We start from the raw sequence: 21,103 nt of genomic DNA, 5'->3' as shown, positions 1-21,103 counted from the left end.
GATGAGCCGTGATTGGGTGGGATGAGCTGTGAATGGGCGGGATGAGCTGTGAATGGGCGGGATGAGCTGTGGTTGGGTGGGATGAGCCGTGAATGGGCGGGATGAGCTGTGATTGGGTGGGATGAGCCGTGAATGGGCAGGATGAGCTGTGATTGGGTGGGATGAGCTGTGAATGGGAGGGATGAGCTGTGATTGGGTGGGATGAGCCATGAATGGGTGGGACGAGCCTTGATTGGGTGGGATGGGCTGTGAATGGGCAGGGTGGAGCAGGGCAGGTTTAGGGTGCGGTGGGGTGGGGATGATGCTGCATTTCCCCGTGTCCCCCTGGTGCTCCCCTGGTGTCCCCCACCCCCTGACCGCCTCTGCCCCCCCCATCCCCACCAGATTCGGGCCTGGGGAGCCCCAGGAGGAGACCCGGGTGCACCTGGGCAACGCCATCATGTCCTTCTACGCCGCCCTCATCGACCTGCTGGGCCGCTGCGCCCCCGAGATGCATGTGAGCACTGAGTGGGGGGGGACACACGGGGGGTGACACACACCCCAGGGCAAGGGGCACGGCCGGGGGTGACTCCGCCGTGTCCCCCTCCCCAGCTGATCCAGGCCGGGAAGGGGGAGGCGCTGCGGATCCGCGCGATCCTGCGGTCGCTGGTGCCGCTGGAGGACCTGGTGGGGGTCATCAGCCTCCCCCTGCAGATCCCCGCCCTCGGGAAAGGTGGGGGCACAGGGGCCACCGGGATGGGGGGGACACCGGGTGGGGGTCCCGGGATGTCAGGCTGGGGGGGGACACGGGGATAGCGGGGGGGACAGGGGGCATCAGGCTGGGGGGCTCTTGGGGTGCCCAGTGACACTTGGGGGGGAACTGGGCTGGGGGACATGGGGGTGGCCAGTGACACTGGGGGGACAGCGGCTTTGGGGGGAACATGGAAACAGCCAGATTGGGGGTCCCTGGGTTTTTGGGGGGGTTCCCTGGTTTGGGGGTGCAATGGGATGCCCACCCAGATGGGGGGGTCCCTGTTTTTGGGGAGTCCCTGGGTTTTTGGGGGGGTTCCCTGGTTCGGGGGTGCAATGGGATGCCCACCCAGATGGAGGGTCCTTGTTTTTGGGGAGTCCCTGGGTTTTTTGGGGTGTTTCCCTGGTTTGGGGGTGCAGGGCGATGCCCACCCAGACAGGGGAGTCCCTGTTTTTGGGGAGCCCCTGGGTTTTTGGGGGTGCAGGGGGATGCCCACCCAGCCATGGGGTCCCTGTTTTTGGGGAGTCCCTGGGTTTTTGGGGGAGTTCCCTGGTTTGGGGGTGCAGGGCGATGCCCACCCAGCCGGGGGATGCAGAGGGGATGCAGGGGCATGCGGGCAAGGGGGATGCAGGAGCGTGCAGGGGGGGTCCAGGGGGTTCAGGGGTGCAGGACGCCCCCCCAAAACGTGCCCCCCCCCCGCAGATGGCAGCGTGCTGGAGCCGCGCATGGCCGCCAGCTTCGTCCCCGAGCACAAGGCGCCCATGGTCCTGTTCCTCGACCGCGTCTACGGCGTGGAGAGCCAGGAGTTCCTGCTGCGGGTGCTGGAGGTGGGATTCCTGCCTGACATGCGGGCGGCCGCCTCGCTGGACACGGTGAGACCCCCAAAGCTGCCCCCCCAAACCTGCCCTGGGACCCCCAAACCTGCCCTGCCCTGTGGGGTGGGTCCTGGGGTCCCCCTCATCTCCTCTGCCCCATGGGATGGGTTTAGGGTCCACTAAATGGCTTGTACTCTGCTGGATGGGGCTGGCATCCCCCACATTTACTCTATGGGGTGGGTATGGGGTCCTTCCCACCTCCTCTGCCCCATGGGGTGGGTCTGGGGTCCCCCAGATGTGCCATACGCCATGGGATGGATATGGGGTCCCCCAGATGTGCTCTATGGGATGGCTATGGGGTCCCCTAGATGTGCTACACCCCATGGAATGGCCATGGGGTCCCCCAGATCTGCTCTATGGAGTGGCCATGGGGTCCCCCAGATGTGCCGCACCCCATGGGATGGCCGTGGGGTCCCCAGATGTGCTCTATGGGATGGCAATGGCGTCTCCCAGATGTGCCGCACCCCATGGGATGGCCGTGGGGTCCCCAGATGTGCTCTATGGGATGGCCATGGGGTCTCCCAGATGTGCCGCACCCCATGGGATGGCCGTGGGGTCCCCCACATCTGCTCTATGGAGTGGCCCTGGGGTCCCCCACCTGTGCCGCACCCCACGGGATGGCCATGGGGTCCCCAGATGTGCTCTATGGGATGGCCATGGGGTCCCCTAGATGTGCCGCACCCCATGGGATGGCTGTGGGGTCGCCCACATCTGCTCTATGGAGTGGCCCTGGGGTCCCCCAGCTGTGCCGCACCCCACGGGATGGCCATGGGGTCCCCCAGATCTGCTCTATGGGATAGACGTCGGGTCCCCCAGCTGTGCCGCACCCCATGGGATGGCCGCGGGGTCCCCCAAACGCACTGTGCCCATCCCGCAGGCCACGTTCAGCACGACGGAGATGGCGCTGGCGCTGAACCGCTACCTGTGCCAGGCGGTGCTGCCGCTGGTCACCAAGTGCGCGCCGCTGTTCGCCGGCACCGAGCACCGCGCCATCATGGTGGACTCCATGCTGCACACCGTGTACCGCCTGTCCCGCGGCCGCGCGCTCACCAAGGCCCAGCGCGATGTCATCGAGGAGTGTCTCATGGCCCTGTGCCGGTGGGGGGACCCCCTGAACCCCCAAACCACCCCTGAACCCCCTTGGACTCCCGTGTACCCCACTTGAACCCCCACGTACCGCACCGAACCCCCACGTACCCCTTGGTGTCATTGAGGAGTGTCTCATGGCCCTGGGACAGTGAGGGGACCCCCTGAACCCCCACATACCCCATTGAACCCCCAAACCAGCCCTGACCCCGCACATACCCCCCCAAACCACCCCAAACCCCCTGGACCCCCATGTGCCCAACTGAACCCCCAAACCACCCCTGAACCCCCACATACCCCCCCAAACCACCCCAAACCCCCTGGACCCCCATGTACCCAACTGAACCCCCAAACCAGCCCTGAACCCCCAAACCAACCCTGAACCCCCACATACTCCCGCATCACCCCCAAAAGCCCTGCACTCCCCCACCCCTCCTATATCCCCCACAGAACCCCCAAACCCCCCCATATTCCCCCTACCCCTGCCCTTATTCCCCCCCAACCCCCCCATGTCCCCCTGTCCCCAGGTCCATCCGTCCGTCCATGCTGCAGCATCTCCTGCGCCGCCTGGTCTTCGACGTCCCCATCCTCAACGAGTTCGCCAAGATGCCCCTCAAGGTGGGTGTACGGGGGTGACGCCGGGGGGGTCCCGGTGACTCGGGGGGTCCCCTGATGTCCCCCCGTCTTGTCCCCCCCACCCCAGCTGCTGACCAACCACTACGAGCGGTGCTGGAAATATTACTGCCTGCCCAGCGGTTGGCCCAACCAGGGCGTCAGCTCCGAGGAGGAGCTGCACCTCACCCGAAAGCTCTTCTGGGGCATCTTCGAGTCCCTGGCGCACAAGGTGGGGACATGGGGACAATGGGGACATGGGGAGGGCGAGTGGGATGGGGACACGGGGATGGGGACATGGTGATGGATGGGGACACCTCACCCGAAAGCTCTTCTGGGGCATCTTCGAGTCCCTGGCGCACAAGGTGGGGACATGGGGACAACGGGGACATGGGGGTTGTGAGTGGGATGGGGACACGGGGATGGGGACACGGCGATGGGGACATGCTGATGGATGGGGACACCTCACCCAAAAGCTCTTCTGGGGCATCTTCGAGTCCTTGGTGCATAAGGTGGGGACATGGGGACAATGGGGACATGGCGGGGGCGAGTGGGATGGGGACACGGTGATGGGGACACGGTGATGGGGACATGGTGATGGATGGGGACACCTCACCCGAAAGCTCTTCTGGGGCATCTTTGAGTCCCTGGTGCACAAGGTGGGGACATGGGGACAATGGGGACATGGCGGGGGCGAGTGGGATGGGGACACGGTGATGGGGACACGGTGATGGGGACATGGTGATGGATGGGGACACCTCACCCGAAAGCTCTTCTGGGGCATCTTTGAGTCCCTGGTGCACAAGGTGGGGACAATGGGGACAATGGGGGTCTGTGCAGCGTTGGGGGGCTCTGGGGGATCTGTGTGGGTTTGGGGGGGGGTCCGTGAGGGTTTGGGGGCGCAGGGGTGACCCCCTGTCCCCCCCAGCGCTTCGACGCGGAGCTGTACAAGCTGGCCATGCCGTGTCTGTGCGCCATCGCCGGCGCGCTCCCCCCCGACTACGTCGACGCCAGTTACTCGTCCAAGACGGAGAAGAAGGCGTCTGTGGACGCCGAGGGCAACTTCGACCCCAAACCCGTCGAGACCCTCAAGTAGGGTCCGCGCCCCCCCCTCCCAGCGCCCCCAGAACCCCCCAGCCCCGTCCTGACCCCCCGACGCCGTGTGTCCCCCAACCAGCGTCATCATCCCCGAGAAGCTGGATGGGTTCATCAACAAGTACGCCGAGTACACCCATGAGAAGTGGGCGTTCGACAAGGTGGGGACCCCCCAGCACCTCCCTGGGGTCTCTACAGCCCCCCCGGGACCCCTGTTGTCCCCCCCAGACCCCATGGTCCCCCCAGGACCTCTCGTGATCCCCCCCTGTTCCTGCATGACCCCGCTGCACCCCTGGGACCCCCCCAGTCTCTTCCTGCTCCCCTGAGCGTCCTGGGCCCCCCAAGCCCGTCCCATCACCCCCGTCCCGGTGTCCCCGTGCCCCCCCGTGATGTCCCCGTCCCTCGGCAGATCCAGAACAACTGGTCCTTTGGGGAGACGGTGGACGAGGAAGCCAAGACGCACCCCATGCTGCGCCCCTACAAGACCTTCTCGGAGAAGGTGCCGTGTGTGTGTGTGTGTGTCCCACCCTGCTGAGACCCCCCCGTTCCCCCCAACCCCACTGAGATCCCCCTGACCCCACTGAGATCCCCCTGACCCCATTGAGATCCCCCTGACCCCATTGAGAACCCCCCAACACCACTGAGACCTCCCCAACCCAATCCTGACCCCCCAACTCCATTGAGATCCCCCCAACCCCATCCAGACCCCCCGACCCCACTGAGATCCCCCCAACCCCATCCAGATCCCCTCGACCCCATTGAGAACCCCCCAACCCCACTGAGACTTCCCCAACCCAATCCTGACCCACCAGCCCCACTGAGATCCCCCCAACCCCATCCAGATCCCCCCGACCCCATTGAGAACCCCCCAACCCCACTGAGATCTCCCCAACCCCACCCAGACCCCTCAATCCTCTCTGACCCCCCTAAAACCCAATTTCCCATCCAGCCCCCTCCCAGCCCAGCGGCCATGCTGGGGGGCACCCCAAAGCCCCCCATGAGCCCCCTGTGTCCCCCCAGGACAAGGAGATCTACCGGTGGCCCATCAAGGAGTCCCTGAAGGCCATGCTGGCCTGGGAGTGGACGGTGGAGAAGGCTCGTGAGGGTGAGGAGGACAAAGCCGAGAAGAAGAAGACGAGGAAGATCTCCCAGTCTGCTCAGGTGGGGCCCGGAGGCCGGGGTCCCCCCTGAGACCCCCGCCATGGGCTCCGTGGGGTCCATGGGGTGGTGAAGGATGCAGCAAAACGTGGGGGTCCATGAGGTTCATGGGTGGGGAAGGGGCACCCCAAATATTGGGGGTCCATGAGGTTCATGGGTGGGGAAGGGGCACCCCAAACCCTGGGAGTCCATGAGGTCCATGGGTGGGGAATGGGCACCCCAAACCCTGAGGGTCCATGAGGTTCATGGGTGGGGAAGGGGCACCCCAAACCCTGGGGGTCCATGAGGTCCTTGGGTGGGGAATGGGCACCCCAAACCATGGGGGTCCATGAGGTCCATGGGTGGGGAAGGGGCACCCCAAACCCTGGGGGTCCATGAGGTTCATGGGTGAGGAAGGGGCACCCCAAACCATGGGGGTCCATGAGGTCCATGGGTGGGGAAGGGGCACCCCAAACCCTGGGGGTCCATGAGGTTCATGGGTGAGGAAGGGGCACCCCAAACCCTGGGGGTCTATGAGGTCCATGGGTGGGGAAGGGGCACCCCAAACCCTGGGGGTCCATGAGGTTCATGGGTGAGGAAGGGGCACCCCAAACCCTGGGAGTCCATGAGGTCCATGGGTGGGGAAGGGGCACCCCAAACCCTGGGGGTCCATGAGGTTCATGGGTGAGGAAGGGGCACCCCAAACCATGGGGGTCCATGAGGTCCATGGGTGGGGAAGGGGCACCCCAAACCCTGGGGGTCCATGAGGTTCATGGGTGAGGAAGGGGCACCCCAAACCCTGGGGGTCTATGAGGTCCATGGGTGGGGAAGGGGCACCCCAAACCCTGGGGGTCCATGAGGTTCATGGGTGAGGAAGGGGCACCCCAAACCCTGGGAGTCCATGAGGTCCATGGGTGGGGAAGGGGCACCCCAAACCCTGGGGGTCCATGAGGTCCATGGGTGGGGAATGGGCACCCCAAACCCTGGGGGTCCATGAGGTCCATGGGTGGGGAAGGGGCACCCCAAACCCTGGGGGTTCCCGGGGTTGTCCCCACCATGGTCCCCTTGTCCCCCCCAGGCCACCTACGACCCCAGCCACGGCTACAGCCCCCAGCCCGTGGACCTGTCGGGGGTGACGCTGTCCCGGGAGCTGCAGGTGAGTGTCCCCTGGTGTCCCCATGTCCCCCCGTGTCCCCTGGTGTCCCCCGCCGTGTCCCCACCACCTCGCCGTGTCCCCCAGGCCATGGCGGAGCAGTTGGCCGAGAACTATCACAACACCTGGGGCCGCAAGAAGAAGCAGGAGCTGGAGGCCAAGGGTGAGACCCGCCGGGTTCCCCCCAACCCCGTGGGTGTCCCCCACCCTGTGGGTGTCACCCCACAACCCACGGGTGCTCCTCTCCCCTTGTATTTCCAATGGGTTCTTCTTCTATGGGTGCTCCTCTCCCATTGCATCTCCCATGGGTTCTTCTCCTGTGGGGGCTCCTTTACCCCTTACATCACCCACGGGTGCTCCTGTCCCCCCCATCACCCACGGGTGCTCCTGTCCCCCTCATCACCCATGGGTGCTCCTGTCCCCCCCATCACCCATGGGTGCTTCTCCCGTGGGTTCTTCTCCTCCATCACCACCCCCATGGATGCTCTTCTCCCGTCACTTCTCCCATGGGTTCTTCTCCCACGGGGGCTCGTTTCCTCTTTACACCACCCACGGGTGCTCCTGTCCCCCCCAAGACCCCCATGGGTGCTCCTCTCCCCGCCATCACCCATGGGTGCTTCTCCCATGGGTTCTTCTCCCCCCTCGTCTCTCCCATGGGTTCTTCTCCCTTGGGTGCTCCTTTCCCCCTTACACCACCCACGGGTGCTCCTGTCCCCCCCATCACCCCCACGGGTGCTCCTGTCCCCCCCATCACCCATGGGTGCTTCTCCCATGGGTTCTCCTCCACCACCACCCCCATGGATGCTCCTCTCCCATCGCATCTCCCATGGGTTCCTCCCCCTCGGGCGCTTCACCCATGGGTCCCCCAGACCCCCCCCCACCCCTGGGTGCTCCTGTCCCCCCCCAAGACCCCCACGGGTGCTCCTGTCCCCCCCATCACCCATGGGTGCTTCTCCCATGGGTTCTTCTCCTCCATCACCATCCTCATGGATGCTCCTCTCCCGTTGCATCTCCCATGGGTTCTCCTCCCTTGTATCTCCCATGGCTTCTTCTCCCATGGGTGCTCCTGTCCCCACCAAGACCCCCACGGGTCCCCCTGCCTCCCCATCACCCATGGGTGCTCCTGTCCCCCCCATCACCCATGGGTGCTTCTCCCATGGGTTCTTCTCCTCCACCACCACCCCCATGGATGCTCCTCTCCCATCGCATCTCCCATGGGTTCCTCCCCCTCGGGCGCTTCCCCCACGGGTCCCCCCCACCCCCCTGGGTGCCCCCCACCCTTGGGTGCTGACGGGGGCTCCAGGGGGGGGCTCGCACCCCCTTCTGGTCCCGTACGACACGCTGACGGCCAAGGAGAAGGCGCGGGACCGCGAGAAGGCGCAGGAGCTGCTCAAGTTCCTGCAGCTCCAGGGCTACGCCGTCAGCCGGTGGGTGTTTGGGGACGCGTTGGGTGGGACCTGGGGGGGACATCGGCGTCGTGGTGTCCCCCCGTTTTCCCGACCCCCCCCCCCGCCCCGTTTTCCTGACCCCCGTGCGCAGGGGGTTGAAGGACATGGAGCTGGACACGTCGTCCATCGAGAAACGTTTCGCCTACGGGTTCCTGCAGCAGCTGCTCAAGTGGATGGACATTTCCCAGGAGTTCATCGCGCACCTGGGTACCCCGAACCTGGGACCCCCCCAAAACCCTCCCCCCCCCCCACTCCGACCCCAAACCCCTGGGGAACTTCCCTAAACCCTGGGACACCCCCAAACTGCTTTGGAAACCTGGGAACCCCCCCAGACCCCTTGGGGACCCCTGGAACCCCTGGGAACCCCCTAGACTCCTTGGGGACCCCCCAAATCCCTGGGAACCCCCCCAGATCCCTTGGGGACCCCCTGAACCCCTGGGAACCCCCTAGACTCCTTGGGGACCCCCCAAATCCCTGGGAACCCCCCCAGCCCCCTTGGGGACCCCCTGAACTCCTGGGAACCCCCCCCAACCACTTGGGGACACCCCCAAACCCCTGGGAACCCCCCCAGACCCCTTGGGGACTCCCCGAACCCCTGGGAACCCCCCCAGACCCTCCGTGTCCCCCCTGACTGTTCCCCCCAAGTGCCGCCCCATATCCCCCCATGTCCCCCCATGTCCTGCGTGTCCCCCATGTCCCCCCGTTTCCCCCCCATGTCCCCAATGTCCCCCACGTCCCCCCCATGTCCCCAATGTCCCCCATGTCCTGCGTGTCCCCCACGTCCCCCCCATGTCCCCAATGTCCCCCATGTCCTGCATGTCCCCCATGTCCCCACCATGTCCCCAATGTCCCCCATGTCCTGTGTGTCCCCCCGTGTCCCCCCCATGTCCTGCGTGTCCCCCATGTCCCCCCCATGTCCCCAATGTCCCCCATGTCCCCAATGTCCTCCATGTCCCCCCTATATCCCCCGTGTCCCCCCGTGTCCCCCCAATGTCCCCCCTTTCCCCCCATGTCCCACATGTCCCCTCGTGTCCCCCATGTCCCTCCATGTCCCCCCATGTCCCCTCGTGTCCCCAATGTCCCCCCATGTCCCCCCATGTCCCCGTGTCCCCCCCAGAGGCCGTGGTGAGCAGCGGGCGGGTGGAGAAATCCCCCCACGAGCAGGAGATCAAGTTCTTTGCCAAGGTCAGGGGGACCCCAAAATGTGCATGTGGGGGGGGGGACGACCCCAAATTGGGGGGAGGTGTTTCAGGGGGGTCTCCATGGGGTCCTTATGGGGGGTTGGGGTCCTGATGGGGTTTTAGGGGATGTAAGGGGTCCCTATGGGGCATTTAGGGGTGTTTGGGTCCCTGGGGGGTATTTAGGGGTATTTGGGGTTCCCTATGGCATTTTTGGGGGGTTTTGGGGTCCCTGTGGGGTATTTGGGGTCTCTATGGGGTATTTAGGGGTATTTGGGGTCCCCTATGGCATTTTTGGGGGTTTTTGGGGTCCCTGTGGGGTTTTGGGGGATGTTTCGGGTCCCCTATGGCATTTTTGGGGGTGTTTGGGGTCCCGATGGGGTATTTAGGGGTATTTGGGGTCCCTGTGGGGTATTTAGGGGTGTCTGGGGTCCCCTATGGCATTTTTGGGGCTGTTTGGGATCCCTATGGGGTATTTAGGGGTATTTGGGTCCCTGTGGGGTTTTGGGGGGTATTTGGGGTCCCTATGGGATATTTAGGGGTATTTGGGGTCCCCTATGGCACTTTTGGGGCTGTTTGGGGTCCCTGTGGGGTATTTAGGGGTGTCTGGGGTGCGTGTGGGGTGTGTGGGGGTGTCCCCTGACCCCCGCGTCCCCCCCAGATCCTGCTGCCCCTCATCAACCAGTATTTCCACAACCACTGCCTCTATTTCCTCTCCACCCCGGCGCGGGCGCTGGGCAGCGGGGGCCACGCGTCCAACCGCGAGAAGGAGATGGTCACCAGGTGGGGGACCCCAAAACCCCCCGGACCCCCCCAGCCCCCCCCCAGCCCCCCCAGATCCCCCAGATCCCCCCAGATCCCCACAACCCCCCCAGCCCCCCAATTCCCTCAACCCACATATCCAGCTATGAGAAGGAGATGGTCACCGGGTGGGGGACCCCAAAACCCCCCCGGACCCCCACAGCCCCCCCAGATCCCCCAGACCCCCCCAGATCCCCACAACCCCCCCAGCCCCCCCACCCCCCCACCCCACATCTCCAACCTCTCTAAGGAGATGGTCACCAGGTGGGGGGACCCCAAAAACCCCCCGGGACCCCCCACAACCCCCTGCACCCCCACACCCCCCCCAGCCCCCCAACTCCCCCCACACCCCACGGGGGGGGCGCTCAGGGGATCCCCCCCGGCCGAGGGGCCGTGGGGTCCGCGCTGTCCCCTCGCTGGGAAGGGGGGTCTTGGGGACACCCCCCCGACCCCCCCATTTCCCCACCAGCCTCTTCTGCAAACTGGCCGCGCTCGTCCGCCACCGCGTCTCGCTCTTCGGTGAGGGGACACCGTGTGGGGGGACCTGGCGGCACTTGGTGGCACTTGGTGACACTTGGTGGCACCTGACCCCCCCCGCCCCGCCGTGTCCCCGTCCCCAGGGACCGACGCGCCGGCCGTGGTGAATTGTCTGCACATCCTGGCGCGGTCCCTGGACGCCAGGTGGGACACGAGCTGCTGTCACCGTCTCTGTCCCCGCAATGTCCCCATGTCACCGGCCATGTCCCCACGGTGTCCCCATGTCACCGTTGCTGCCCACACAGTGTCCCCGTGCCACCGTCTCTGTCCCTGTAATGTTCTGGTGCCACTGCCCATGTCCCCACGGTGTCCCCATGTCACCATCTCTGTCCCCGCAATGTCCCCATGTCACCGGCCATATCCCCACAGTGTCCCCATGTCACCGTCGCTGCCCCCACGGTGTCCCTGTGTCACCGTCTCTGTCCCTGTGATGTCCCCATGTCACTGCCCATGTCCCCACAGTGTCCCAGTGCTCCCTGTGTCCCTGTGGTCCACCCTGTGCCCCAAGATGCCACCCATGTCCCCAGCACTCCCCGTGTGTCCCCAGGGCTGTGTCCATGTCCCATGTCCCCAGGGCTGTGTCCATGTCCTCTGTCCCCAGCACTCCCCACGTGTCCCCAGGCTGGTGTCCATGTCCCGTGTCCCCAGGGCTGTGTCCATGTCCCATGTCCCATGTCCCCCACGTGTCCCCAGGCTGGTGTCCATGTCCCACGTCCCCCATGTGTCCCCTGGGCTGTGTCCATGTCCCATGTCCCCCACGTGTCCCCAGGCTGGTGTCCATGTCCCATGTCCCCAGGGCTGTGTCCATGTCCCATGTCCCATGTCCCCCACGTGTCCCCAGGCTTGTGTCCATGTCCCCTGTCCCATGTCCCCCATGTGTCCCCAGGCTGGTGTCCATGTCCCATGTCCCCCATGTGTCCCCAGGGCTGTGTCCATGTCCCATGTCCCCAGGGCTGCATCCATGGCCCCTGTCCCCAGCACTCCCCACGTGTTCCCAGCGCCGCGGCCAATGTCCCTTTTCCCCCGTCCCCAGGACGGTGATGAAGTCGGGCCCCGAGATCGTCAAGGCCGGGCTGCGCTCGTTCTTCGAGGGCGCGTCCGAGGACATCGAGAAGATGGTGGAGAACCTGAAGCTGGGGAAGGTGACGCAGAGCAGGACGCAGGTGAAGGGGGTGGCCCAGAACATCAACTACACCACGGTGGCCCTGCTGCCCGTGCTCACCTCCCTGTTCGAGCACCTGGCGCAGCATCGCTTCGGGGACGACGTCATCCGTGAGCGGGGGACACCTGGGGACAGGGGACGTGCTGGGGGCAGGGGACACGGTGGGGACAGGGGACATGGTGGGGACACCTGGGGACAGGGGAGATGGTGGAGACAGGGGAGGTGCTGGGGATAAGGGACACCTGGGGACAGGGGACACCTGGGGACACCTGGGGACAGGGGAGATGCTGGGGACAGGGGACACCTGGGGACACCTGGGGACAGGGGAGATACTGGGGACAGGGGACACCTGGGGACACCTGGGGACAGGGAGATGCTGGGGACAAGGGACACCTGGGGACACCTGGGGACAGGGGAGATACTGGAGACAGGGGACACCTGGGGACACCTGGGGACAGGGGAGATACTGGGGACAGGGGACACCTGGGGACACCTGGGGACAGGGGAGATACTGGAGACAGGGGACACCTGGGGACACCTGGGGACAGGGGAAGTGCTGGGGACACCTGGAGACACCTGGGGACATGGGAGATACTGGGGTCGGGGGACACCTGGGGACACCTGGGGACAGGGGAGATGCTGGGGACACCTGGAGACACCTGGGGACATGGGGATACTGGGGACAGGGGAGATGCTGGGGACACCTGGGGACATGGGAGATGCTGGGGTCAGGGGACACTTGGGGACACCTGGGGACAGGGGAGATGCTGGGGACACCTGGAGACATGGGGATACTGGGGACGGGGGACACCTGGAGACATCTGGGGACAGGGGAGATGGTGGGGACAGGGGACACCTGGGGACAGGGTAGATGCTGGGGACACCTGGGGACATGGGGATACTGGGGACAGGGGACACCTGGAGACATCTGGGGACAGGGGAGATGGTGGGGACAGGGGACACCTGGGGACAGGGCAGGTGCTGGGGCCGAGGGCTCAGCAGTGACAAGGGGACGGTGCTTTGGGGCCGAGGGGCAGTGGGGGCGGTTTGGGTGTGCGGGGGCAGCGGTGCCGGCGCGTCCCCGAGCGTCCCCGAGCGTCCCTGAGCGTCCCCGTGTGTCCCCGTCCCCGCAGTTGACGACGTGCAGGTCTCGTGCTACCGCATCCTCTGCAGCATCTACTCGCTGGGCACCACCCGCAACCCCTACGTGGAGAGGTGGGGGGGCTGGGGGGGCCGGGCACCCCCAAACTCCTCAGCCTGCCCAGCCGGGGGTGCTCGGGGGGTCCCCTGGGGTGCCCGTGGCCACATGGGATATGTGGCTGTGGGGGGAACCGGGGGTGACTGTGGGGTGCCCATGGGGTGGCCCTGGGGTGGCTCTGGGGTGCCCATGGATTTGGGGTGCCCATGGGTCTGGCCCTGGGGTGGCCATGGGTCTGGGGTGACTGTGGGTCTGGGGTGCCAATGGGGTGGCCCTGGGGTGCCCATGGGTCTGGCCCTGGGGTGCTGTGGGTCTGGGGTGCCAATGGGTCTGGCCCTGGGGTGACAGTGGCCCTGGGGTGCCCATGGGTCTGGCCCTGGGGTGACCGTGGGTCTGGGGTGCCCATGGGGTGGCTCTGGGGTGACAGTGGGTCTGGGGTGCTGTGGGTCTGGGGTGCCAATGGGTGGCCCTGGGGTGCTGTGGCCCTGGGGTGCCCATGGGTCTGGCCCTGGGGTGCTGTGGGTCTGGGGTGCCCATGGGGTGGCCCTGGGGTGCTGTGGGTCTGGGGTGCCCAGGGGGTGGCCCTGGGGTGACAGTGGGTCTGGGGTGCCCATGGGGTGGCCCTGGGGTGCTGTGGGTCTGGGGTGCCCATGGGGTGGCCCTGGGGTGCTGTGGGTCTGGGGTGCCCAGGGGGTGGCCCTGGGGTGACAGTGGGTCTGGGGTGCCCATGGGGTGGCCCTGCGGTGACTGTGGGTCACTCTGGGGTGCTATGGGGCGCTATGGGGTGCCCCACAGGCAGCGTCCTGCGCTGGGGGAGTGCCTGGCCCGTCTGACCACTGCTGTACAGTGGGGTGTTATGGGGTGCTGTGGGTTGATCTGGGGCGCTATGGGGTGCTATGGGGCGCTATGGGGTGCCCCACAGGCAGCGTCCCGCGCTGGGGGAGTGCCTGGCCCGTCTCGCCGCTGCCATCCCCGTCGCCTTCCTGGAGCCGCAGCTGAACGAGTTCAACCCCTGCTCGGTCTACAGCACCAAGAGCCCCCGAGAGCGCGCCAGTGAGTGGCACCCGTGTCACCCCGGTGTCCCCAAGCGGCCCCGCGGCCCCACGTGTCCCTCCGTGTGTCCCCACCTGTCCCCCTTTGTCCCCTTGGGTCCCCCCGTCTGTCCCCACAGTCCTGGTGCCACCCCTGTGTCCTCCTGTGTCCCCATGTCCCCACGTGTCCCTCTGTGTCTCACCCCATGTCCCCCATGTCCCCCATGTCCCCCATGTCCTGGGGCTGCCCCCCTGCATCAAAGACACATGTCACCCCATGTCACCCCATGTCACCCATGTCCCTGCAGTCCTGGGGCTGCCCCCCTGCATCAAGGACACGTGTCACCCCATGTCACCCCATGTCACCCCATGTCCCTGCAGTCCTGGGGCTGCCCCCCTGCATCAAAGACACATGTCACCCCATGTCACCCATGTCCCCCATGTCCTGGGGCTGCCTCCCTAATCAAGGACACATGTCACCCCATGTCACCTCATGTCCCCACAGTCCTGCGGCTGCCCCCCCTGCATCAAGGACACGTGTCACCCCATGTCCCTCATGTCCCCCGTGTCCCCCATGTCCCCTATGTCCCCGCATTCCTGGGGCTGCCCCCCTGCATCAAAAACACATGTCACCCCATGTCACCCCATGTCCCCCATGTCCCCTATGTCCTGGGGCTGCCTCCCTAATCAAAGACACATGTCACCCCATGTCCCCCATGTCCCCACATTCCTGGGGCTGCCCCCCTGCATCAAGGACACGTGTCCCCCCAGCAGTGTCACCCCATGTCACCCCATGTCACCCCATGTCCCCGCAGTCCTGGGGCTGCCCCCCCGCGTCGAGGACATGTGTCCCGACATCCCGGACCTGTCGCGGCTCATGCGGGACATCGGGGGGCTGGCGGAGTCGGGGGCGCGCTACACCGAGATGCCCCACGTCATCGAGGTGACACTGCCCATGCTCTGCAACTACCTGCCCCGCTGGTGGGAGCGCGGCCCCGACACCGTCCCCCAGGGCCCCTGGGCCACCGCCGTCACCGGCCACCACCTCAACGCGCTGCTGGGCAACATCCTGCGCATCGTGGTCAACAACCTGGGCATCGACGAGGCCTCCTGGATGAAGCGCCTGGCAGGTGGGGGGCTGGCGGCGCTTGGGGGGCGCCCTGGGGTGGGGCTGGTGGCACTTGGGGGTCTTGGGGTGGTGCTGGTGGCAGTTCGGGGTCTTGGGATGGTGCTGGTGGAGCTTGGAGGTCTTGGGATGGTGCTGGTGGAGCTTAAAGGTCTTGGGCTGGGGCTGGTGGAGCTTGGGGGTCTTGAGATGGTGCTGGTGGCACTTGGGGATGTCCACAGGGTGGTGCTGGTGGCACTTGTGGGTCTTGAGATGGTGCTGGTGACACTTGGGGACGTCCACAGGGTGGTGCTTGTGGCACTTGTGGGTCTTGGGCTGGGGCTGGTGGCACTTGTGGGTCTTGAGATGGTGCTGGTGGCACTTGGGGACGTCCACAGGGTGGTGCTGGTGGCACTTGTGGGTCTTGACATGGTGCTGGTGGCACTTGGGGATCTTGGGGTGGTGCTGGTGGCACTTGGAGGCATCCACAGAGTGGGGCTTGTGGCACCTGTGGGTCTTGGGATGGTGCTGGTGGCACTTGGGGACGTCCACAGGGTGGTGCTGGTGGCACTTGTGAGTCTTGGGATGGTGCTGGTGGCACTTGGGGGTCTTGGGATGGTGCTGGTGGAGCTTGGGGGTCTTGAGATGGTGCTGGTGGCACTTGGGGACATCCACAAGGTGGTGCTGGTGGCACTTGTGGATCTTGGGATGGTGCTGGTGGCACTTGGGGGTCTTGGATGATGCTGGTGGCTCTTGTGGGTTTTGGGGTGATGCTGGTGGCCCCAGGTGGATCTCAACGTGATGTTGGTTGCCCTGGGTGGATCTTGAGGTGATGTTGGTTGCCCTGGGTGGATCTTGAGGTGATGTTGGTGGCCCCGGGTGGTCCCGTGGATGATGCTGGTGGCTCTTGTGGGTTTTGGGGTGATGCTGGTGGCCCTGGATGGTCCCAGAGATGATGCTGGTGGCCCCGGGTGGATCTCAACATGACGCTGGTGGCCCCGGGTGGATCTGGAGGTGTTGTTGGTGGCCCCGGGTGGATCTCAACGTGATGCTGGTGGCCCCAGGCGGATGCTGGTGGCCCCAGGCGGCCCCACGGATGATGCTGGTGGCTCCTGTGGGTTTTGGGGTGACGCTGGTGGCCCTGGGTGGATCCCAACATGACGCTGGTGGCCCCGGGTGGCCCCACGGCCGGTGCCGCTGTCCCTAGGCGGCGTCCCCAGCGCGTCCCCGTCCCCTCCCCGCAGTGTTCGCCCAGCCCATCGTGAGCCGCGCGCGGCCGGAGCTGCTGCGCTCGCACTTCATCCCCACGCTGGAGAAGCTGAAGAAGCGCGCGGGGAAGGTGGTGGCCGAGGAGGAGCAGCTGCGCATGGAGGCCAAGGCCGAGGGCGAGGAGGCCGAGCTGCTCATCCGCGACGAGTTCGCCGTCCTCTGCCGAGACCTCTACGCGCTCTACCCGCTGCTCATCCGCTACGTGGACAACAGCCGGTGAGGGGACATCCTGGGGGGACATGGCGGGGGAGCCCGGGGGATGGTGGGGAGCAAAGCTGGGGGGGTATGGGTGTTGTCTCTGGTGGCCATGGGGACCCAATGGTGGTGGCCATGGGACCCGTTGATGGCAATCATGGGCACCCATTGATGGTGGCCATGGCGACCCGTTGATGGTGGCCATGGGGACCCATTGGTGGCCATGGGGAGCCACTGATGGCCATGGGGACCCATTGGTGGCCATGGGGAGCCACTGATGGCCATGGGGACCCATTGGTGGCCATGGGGACCCATTGGTGGCCATGGGGAGCCACCGATGGCCATGGGGACCCAATGGTGGTGGCCATGGGGATCTAATGGTGGTGGCCATGGGACCCGTTGATGGTGATCACCATGGAGACCTACTGATGGTGGCCATGGGGACCCACTGATGGCCATGGGGACCCACTGATGGCCATTGGGACCCATTGGTGGCCATTGGGACCCATTGGTGGCCATGGGGATGCACTGATGGCCATTGGGACCCATTGGTGGCCATGGGGACCCACTGATGGCCATGGGGACCCACTGGTGGCCATGGGGACCCATTGGTGGCCATGGGCACGCACTGATGGCCATGGGGACCCACTGGTGGCCATGGGGACCCATTGGTGGCCATGGGGACGCACTGATGGCCATTGGGACCCACTGATGGCCATGGGGACCCACTGGTGGCCATGGGGACCCATTGGTGGCCATGGGCACGCACTGGTGGCCATGGGGACCCACTGGTGGCCATGGGGACCCATTGGTGGCCATGGGGACGCACTGATGGCCATGGGGACCCAATGGTGGTGGCCATGGGGATCTAATGGTGGTGGCCATGGGACCCGTTGATGGTGATCACCATGGAGACCTACTGATGGTGGCCATGGGGACCCACTGATGGCCATGGGGACCCACTGATGGCCATTGGGACCCATTGGTGGCCATGGGGACGCACTGATGGCCATGGGGACCCACTGATGGCCATGGGGACCCACTGGTGGCCATGGGGACCCATTGGTGGCCATGGGCACGAACTGATGGCCATGGGGACCCACTGGTGGCCATGGGGACCCATTGGTGGCCATGGGGACGCACTGATGGCCATTGGGACCCACTGATGGCCATGGGGACCCACTGGTGGCCATGGGGACCCATTGGTGGCCATGGGCACGCACTGGTGGCCATGGGGACCCACTGGTGGCCATGGGGACCCATTGGTGGCCATGGGGACGCACTGATGGCCATGGGGACCCACTGGTGGCCATGGGGACCCATTGGTGGCCATGGGGACCCACTGACGGTGGCCATGGGGACACAGGGCCAAGTGGCTGACGGAGCCCAACGAGGACGCGGAGGAGCTGTTCCGCATGGTGGGGGAGGTCTTCATCTACTGGTCCAAGTCCCATGTGAGTGGGGGGCACTGGGGACACTGGGAACAGCAGGGGGGGCGGGGCGCGGGGTACCCGGTTGGGGGGGGTGTCGCTCAGCCCCCCGTGTTTGTGTCCCCCCTCCACCCCGGGCAGAACTTCAAGCGCGAGGAGCAGAACTTCGTGGTGCAGAACGAGATCAACAACATGTCGTTCCTGACGGCCGACAGCAAGAGCAAGATGGCCAAGGTGGGGGGGGGCCCCGCGCCCCCCGCTGCACCCCGACATCCCGCGTGGCGCCCTGAGACCCCTCGTCCTGCACCCCCCGCCTGCCACCCCCAAACCCCTCATGAACCCCCAAACTCCAGCATCTCCATCCCTCCCAACTCCCTTGTACCCCAAACCCCCCTGGAACCCCCAAACCCCTCATGAACCCCCAAACTCCAGCATCTCCATCCCTCCCAACCCCCTTGTACCCCAAACCCCCCTGGAACCCCCAAGCCCCCCATGAACCCCCAAACTCCAGCATCTCCATCCCTCCCAACCCCCTTGTACCCCAAACCCCCCTGGAACCCCCAAACCCCTCATGAACCCCCAAACTCCAGCATCTCCATCCCTCCCAACCCCCTTGTACCCCAAACCCCCCTGGAACCCCCAAGCCCCCCATGAACCCCCAAACTCCAGCATCTCCATCCCTCCCAACCCCCTGGTACCCCCAAACCCCCCTGGAACCCCCAAGCCCCCCATGAACCCCCAAACTCCAGCATCTCCATCCCTCCCAATCCCCTGGTACCCCCAAACCCCCCTGGAACCCCCAACCCCCCCATGAACCCCCAAACTCCAGCATCTCCATCCCTCCCAACCCCTGGTTCCCCCCAAACCCCCCTGGAACCCCCAAGCCCCCCATGAACCCCCAAACTCCAGCATCTCCATCCCTCCCAACCCCCGTGTACCCCCAAACCCTCCTGGGACCTCCGAACCCCCCCATGAACCCCCAAACTCCAGCATCTCCATCCCTCCAAACCCCCCTAGAACCCCCAAGCCCCCCATGAACCCCCAAACTCCAGCATCTCCATGTCTCCCAACCCCCATGTACCCCAAACCCCCCTGGAAACCCCAAACCCCCCTCATGAACCCCCAAACTCCAGCATCTCCATCTCTCCCAACCCCTGGTTCCCCCCAAACCCCCCTGGAACCCCCAAGCCCCCCATGAACCCCCAAACTCCAGCATCTCCATCTCTCCCAACCCCCGTGTACCCCCAAACCCTCCTGGGACCTCCGAACCCCCCCAAACCCGGGTGTTTCCATCCCTCCCGCCCCACCTGCTGCCGCCGACCCCCCATTATCCCCCCTGGGGCCCCCCAACTTCCCCTGGGGACACGGGGACAGGGACCTAACGCTGTCTCTTCTCTCCTGCCCTTGGCTGCGGGTGCTGGCACATAGTCCGGAGATGGCCAGGTTAGCGGGGACACGGGCGTGGGGACAGGGACACCCCCAGAGACCTGGCCCGTGGGCCACCACGGCGGGGACCTCCGCCTGGGGACACCCCCAGGGACCTGCGCTGTGGGGCCACCGGGTCTGGGACCTCTGGGGCTGCTGTGGCACCAGGGTACTGGCCCTGCTGTCCCCATCCCTGCCGTCCCCATCCCTGCTGTCCCCAATCCCTGTGACCTGGGGGTCCTGACCCGGAGATGTCCCCATGGCACGGGGGCCTTGGCCCTGCTGTCCCCAATCCCTGTTGTCCCCCATCCCTGCCGTCCCCATCCCTGCCGTCCCCAATCCCTGCTGTCCCCATCCCTGATGTCCTCAACCCTGCCGTCCCCAATCCCTGCCATCCCCAATCCCTGCCGTCCCCAATCCCCGCTGTCCCTATCCCCGCTGTCTCTATCCCCACTGTCCCAATCCCTGCTGTCCCTAATCCCTGCTGTCCCCAATCCCTGCTGTCCCCATCCCTCTGTCCCCATCCCTGCTGTCCTCATCCCTGCTGTCCCCAATCCCTGATGCCCCCATCCCCAGTGTCCCAAATCCCTGCTGTCCCAAATCCCTGTGACCTGGGGGTCCTGACCCTGAGATGTCCCCATGGCACGGGGGCCCTGGCCCTGACGTCCCCAATCCCCGCTGTCCCCATACCCGCTGTCCCAATCCCTGCCGTCCCCATCCCTGCTGTGCCCAATCCCTGCCGTCCCCAATCCCTGATGTCCCCATCCCCAATGTCCCCAATCCCTGCTGTCCCAAATCCCTGTGACCTGGGGGTCCTGACACGGAGATGTCCTCATGGCACAGGGGCCCTGGCCCCGCTGTCCCCAATCCCCGCTGTCCCAATCCCTGCTGTCCCCATCCCTCTGCCCCCAATCCCTGCCATCCCCATCCCCGCTGTCCCCATCCTCGCTGTCCCCATCCCTGCTGTCCCAATCCCTCTGTCCCCAATCCCTGCCATCCCCATCCCCGTTGCCCCCATCCCCTGCTGTCTCCATCCCCTGCTGTCCCCAATCCCTGCCATCCCCATCCCCGCTGTCCCCATCCCTGATGTCTCCAACCCCGCTGTCCCCATCCCTCTGTCCCCAATCCCTGCCATCCCCATCCCCATTGCCCCGATCCCTGCTGTCCCCAACCCTGATGTCTCCAACCCCGCTGTCCCCATCCCTCTGTCCCCAATCCCTGCCGTCCCCATCCCCGTTGTCCTGATCCCTGCTGTCCCCATCCCTGCTGTCCCCATCCCTCTGTCCCCAATCCCTGCCATCCCCATCCCCGTTGTCCCCATCCCTGCTGTCCCCATCCCCGTTGCCCCAATCCCTGCTGTCCCCATCCCTCTGTCCCCAATCCCTGCCATCCCCATCCCTGCTGTCTCAATCCCTGCCATCCCCAATCCCTGCCGTCCCCATCCCCGTTGTCCCAATCCCTGCTGTCCCAATCCCTGCCGTCCCAATCCCTGCTGTCCCAATCCCTGCCGTCCCCATCCCTGCTGTCTCAATCCCTGCCATCCCCAATCCCTGCTGTCCCCATCCCTGCTGTCCCCATCCCCGCTGTCCCCATCCCCGCTGTCCCCATCCCTGATGTCTCCAGCCCTGCTGTCCCC

The 21,103-nt window shown here is 65.8% G+C and overlaps 1 protein-coding gene across 2 annotated transcripts in view; it reads left to right on the top strand.

Moving 5' to 3' along the window:
* Positions 1-21,103, top strand: part of RYR1 (ryanodine receptor 1) — a 95,410-nt gene that overhangs the window by 45,807 nt on the left and 28,500 nt on the right. For both annotated transcript variants that reach the window (XM_065658018.1, XM_065658017.1), the window contains exons 39-64: positions 385-496; positions 592-712; positions 1,433-1,602; positions 2,483-2,703; positions 3,219-3,309; positions 3,395-3,535; positions 4,232-4,395; positions 4,481-4,559; positions 4,808-4,897; positions 5,419-5,559; positions 6,614-6,691; positions 6,776-6,851; positions 7,992-8,115; positions 8,228-8,343; positions 9,254-9,321; positions 9,976-10,097; positions 10,585-10,634; positions 10,736-10,796; positions 11,686-11,924; positions 12,948-13,029; positions 13,935-14,065; positions 14,859-15,173; positions 16,393-16,633; positions 17,979-18,066; positions 18,184-18,276; positions 19,471-19,485. In XM_065658018.1, the coding sequence (XP_065514090.1) occupies positions 385-496; positions 592-712; positions 1,433-1,602; positions 2,483-2,703; positions 3,219-3,309; positions 3,395-3,535; positions 4,232-4,395; positions 4,481-4,559; positions 4,808-4,897; positions 5,419-5,559; positions 6,614-6,691; positions 6,776-6,851; positions 7,992-8,115; positions 8,228-8,343; positions 9,254-9,321; positions 9,976-10,097; positions 10,585-10,634; positions 10,736-10,796; positions 11,686-11,924; positions 12,948-13,029; positions 13,935-14,065; positions 14,859-15,173; positions 16,393-16,633; positions 17,979-18,066; positions 18,184-18,276; positions 19,471-19,485 (3,229 nt within the window). The remainder of the gene's footprint in view (positions 1-384; positions 497-591; positions 713-1,432; positions 1,603-2,482; positions 2,704-3,218; positions 3,310-3,394; positions 3,536-4,231; positions 4,396-4,480; positions 4,560-4,807; positions 4,898-5,418; positions 5,560-6,613; positions 6,692-6,775; positions 6,852-7,991; positions 8,116-8,227; positions 8,344-9,253; positions 9,322-9,975; positions 10,098-10,584; positions 10,635-10,735; positions 10,797-11,685; positions 11,925-12,947; positions 13,030-13,934; positions 14,066-14,858; positions 15,174-16,392; positions 16,634-17,978; positions 18,067-18,183; positions 18,277-19,470; positions 19,486-21,103) is intronic.

This window comes from Caloenas nicobarica, unplaced genomic scaffold, assembly GCF_036013445.1.
Source record: "Caloenas nicobarica isolate bCalNic1 unplaced genomic scaffold, bCalNic1.hap1 Scaffold_387, whole genome shotgun sequence".
NCBI classification, from domain to species: Eukaryota; Metazoa; Chordata; class Aves; order Columbiformes; family Columbidae; genus Caloenas; species Caloenas nicobarica.
Note: the sequence above shows the minus strand (reverse complement) of the source record. Positions and strands in the feature narration are given on the sequence as shown.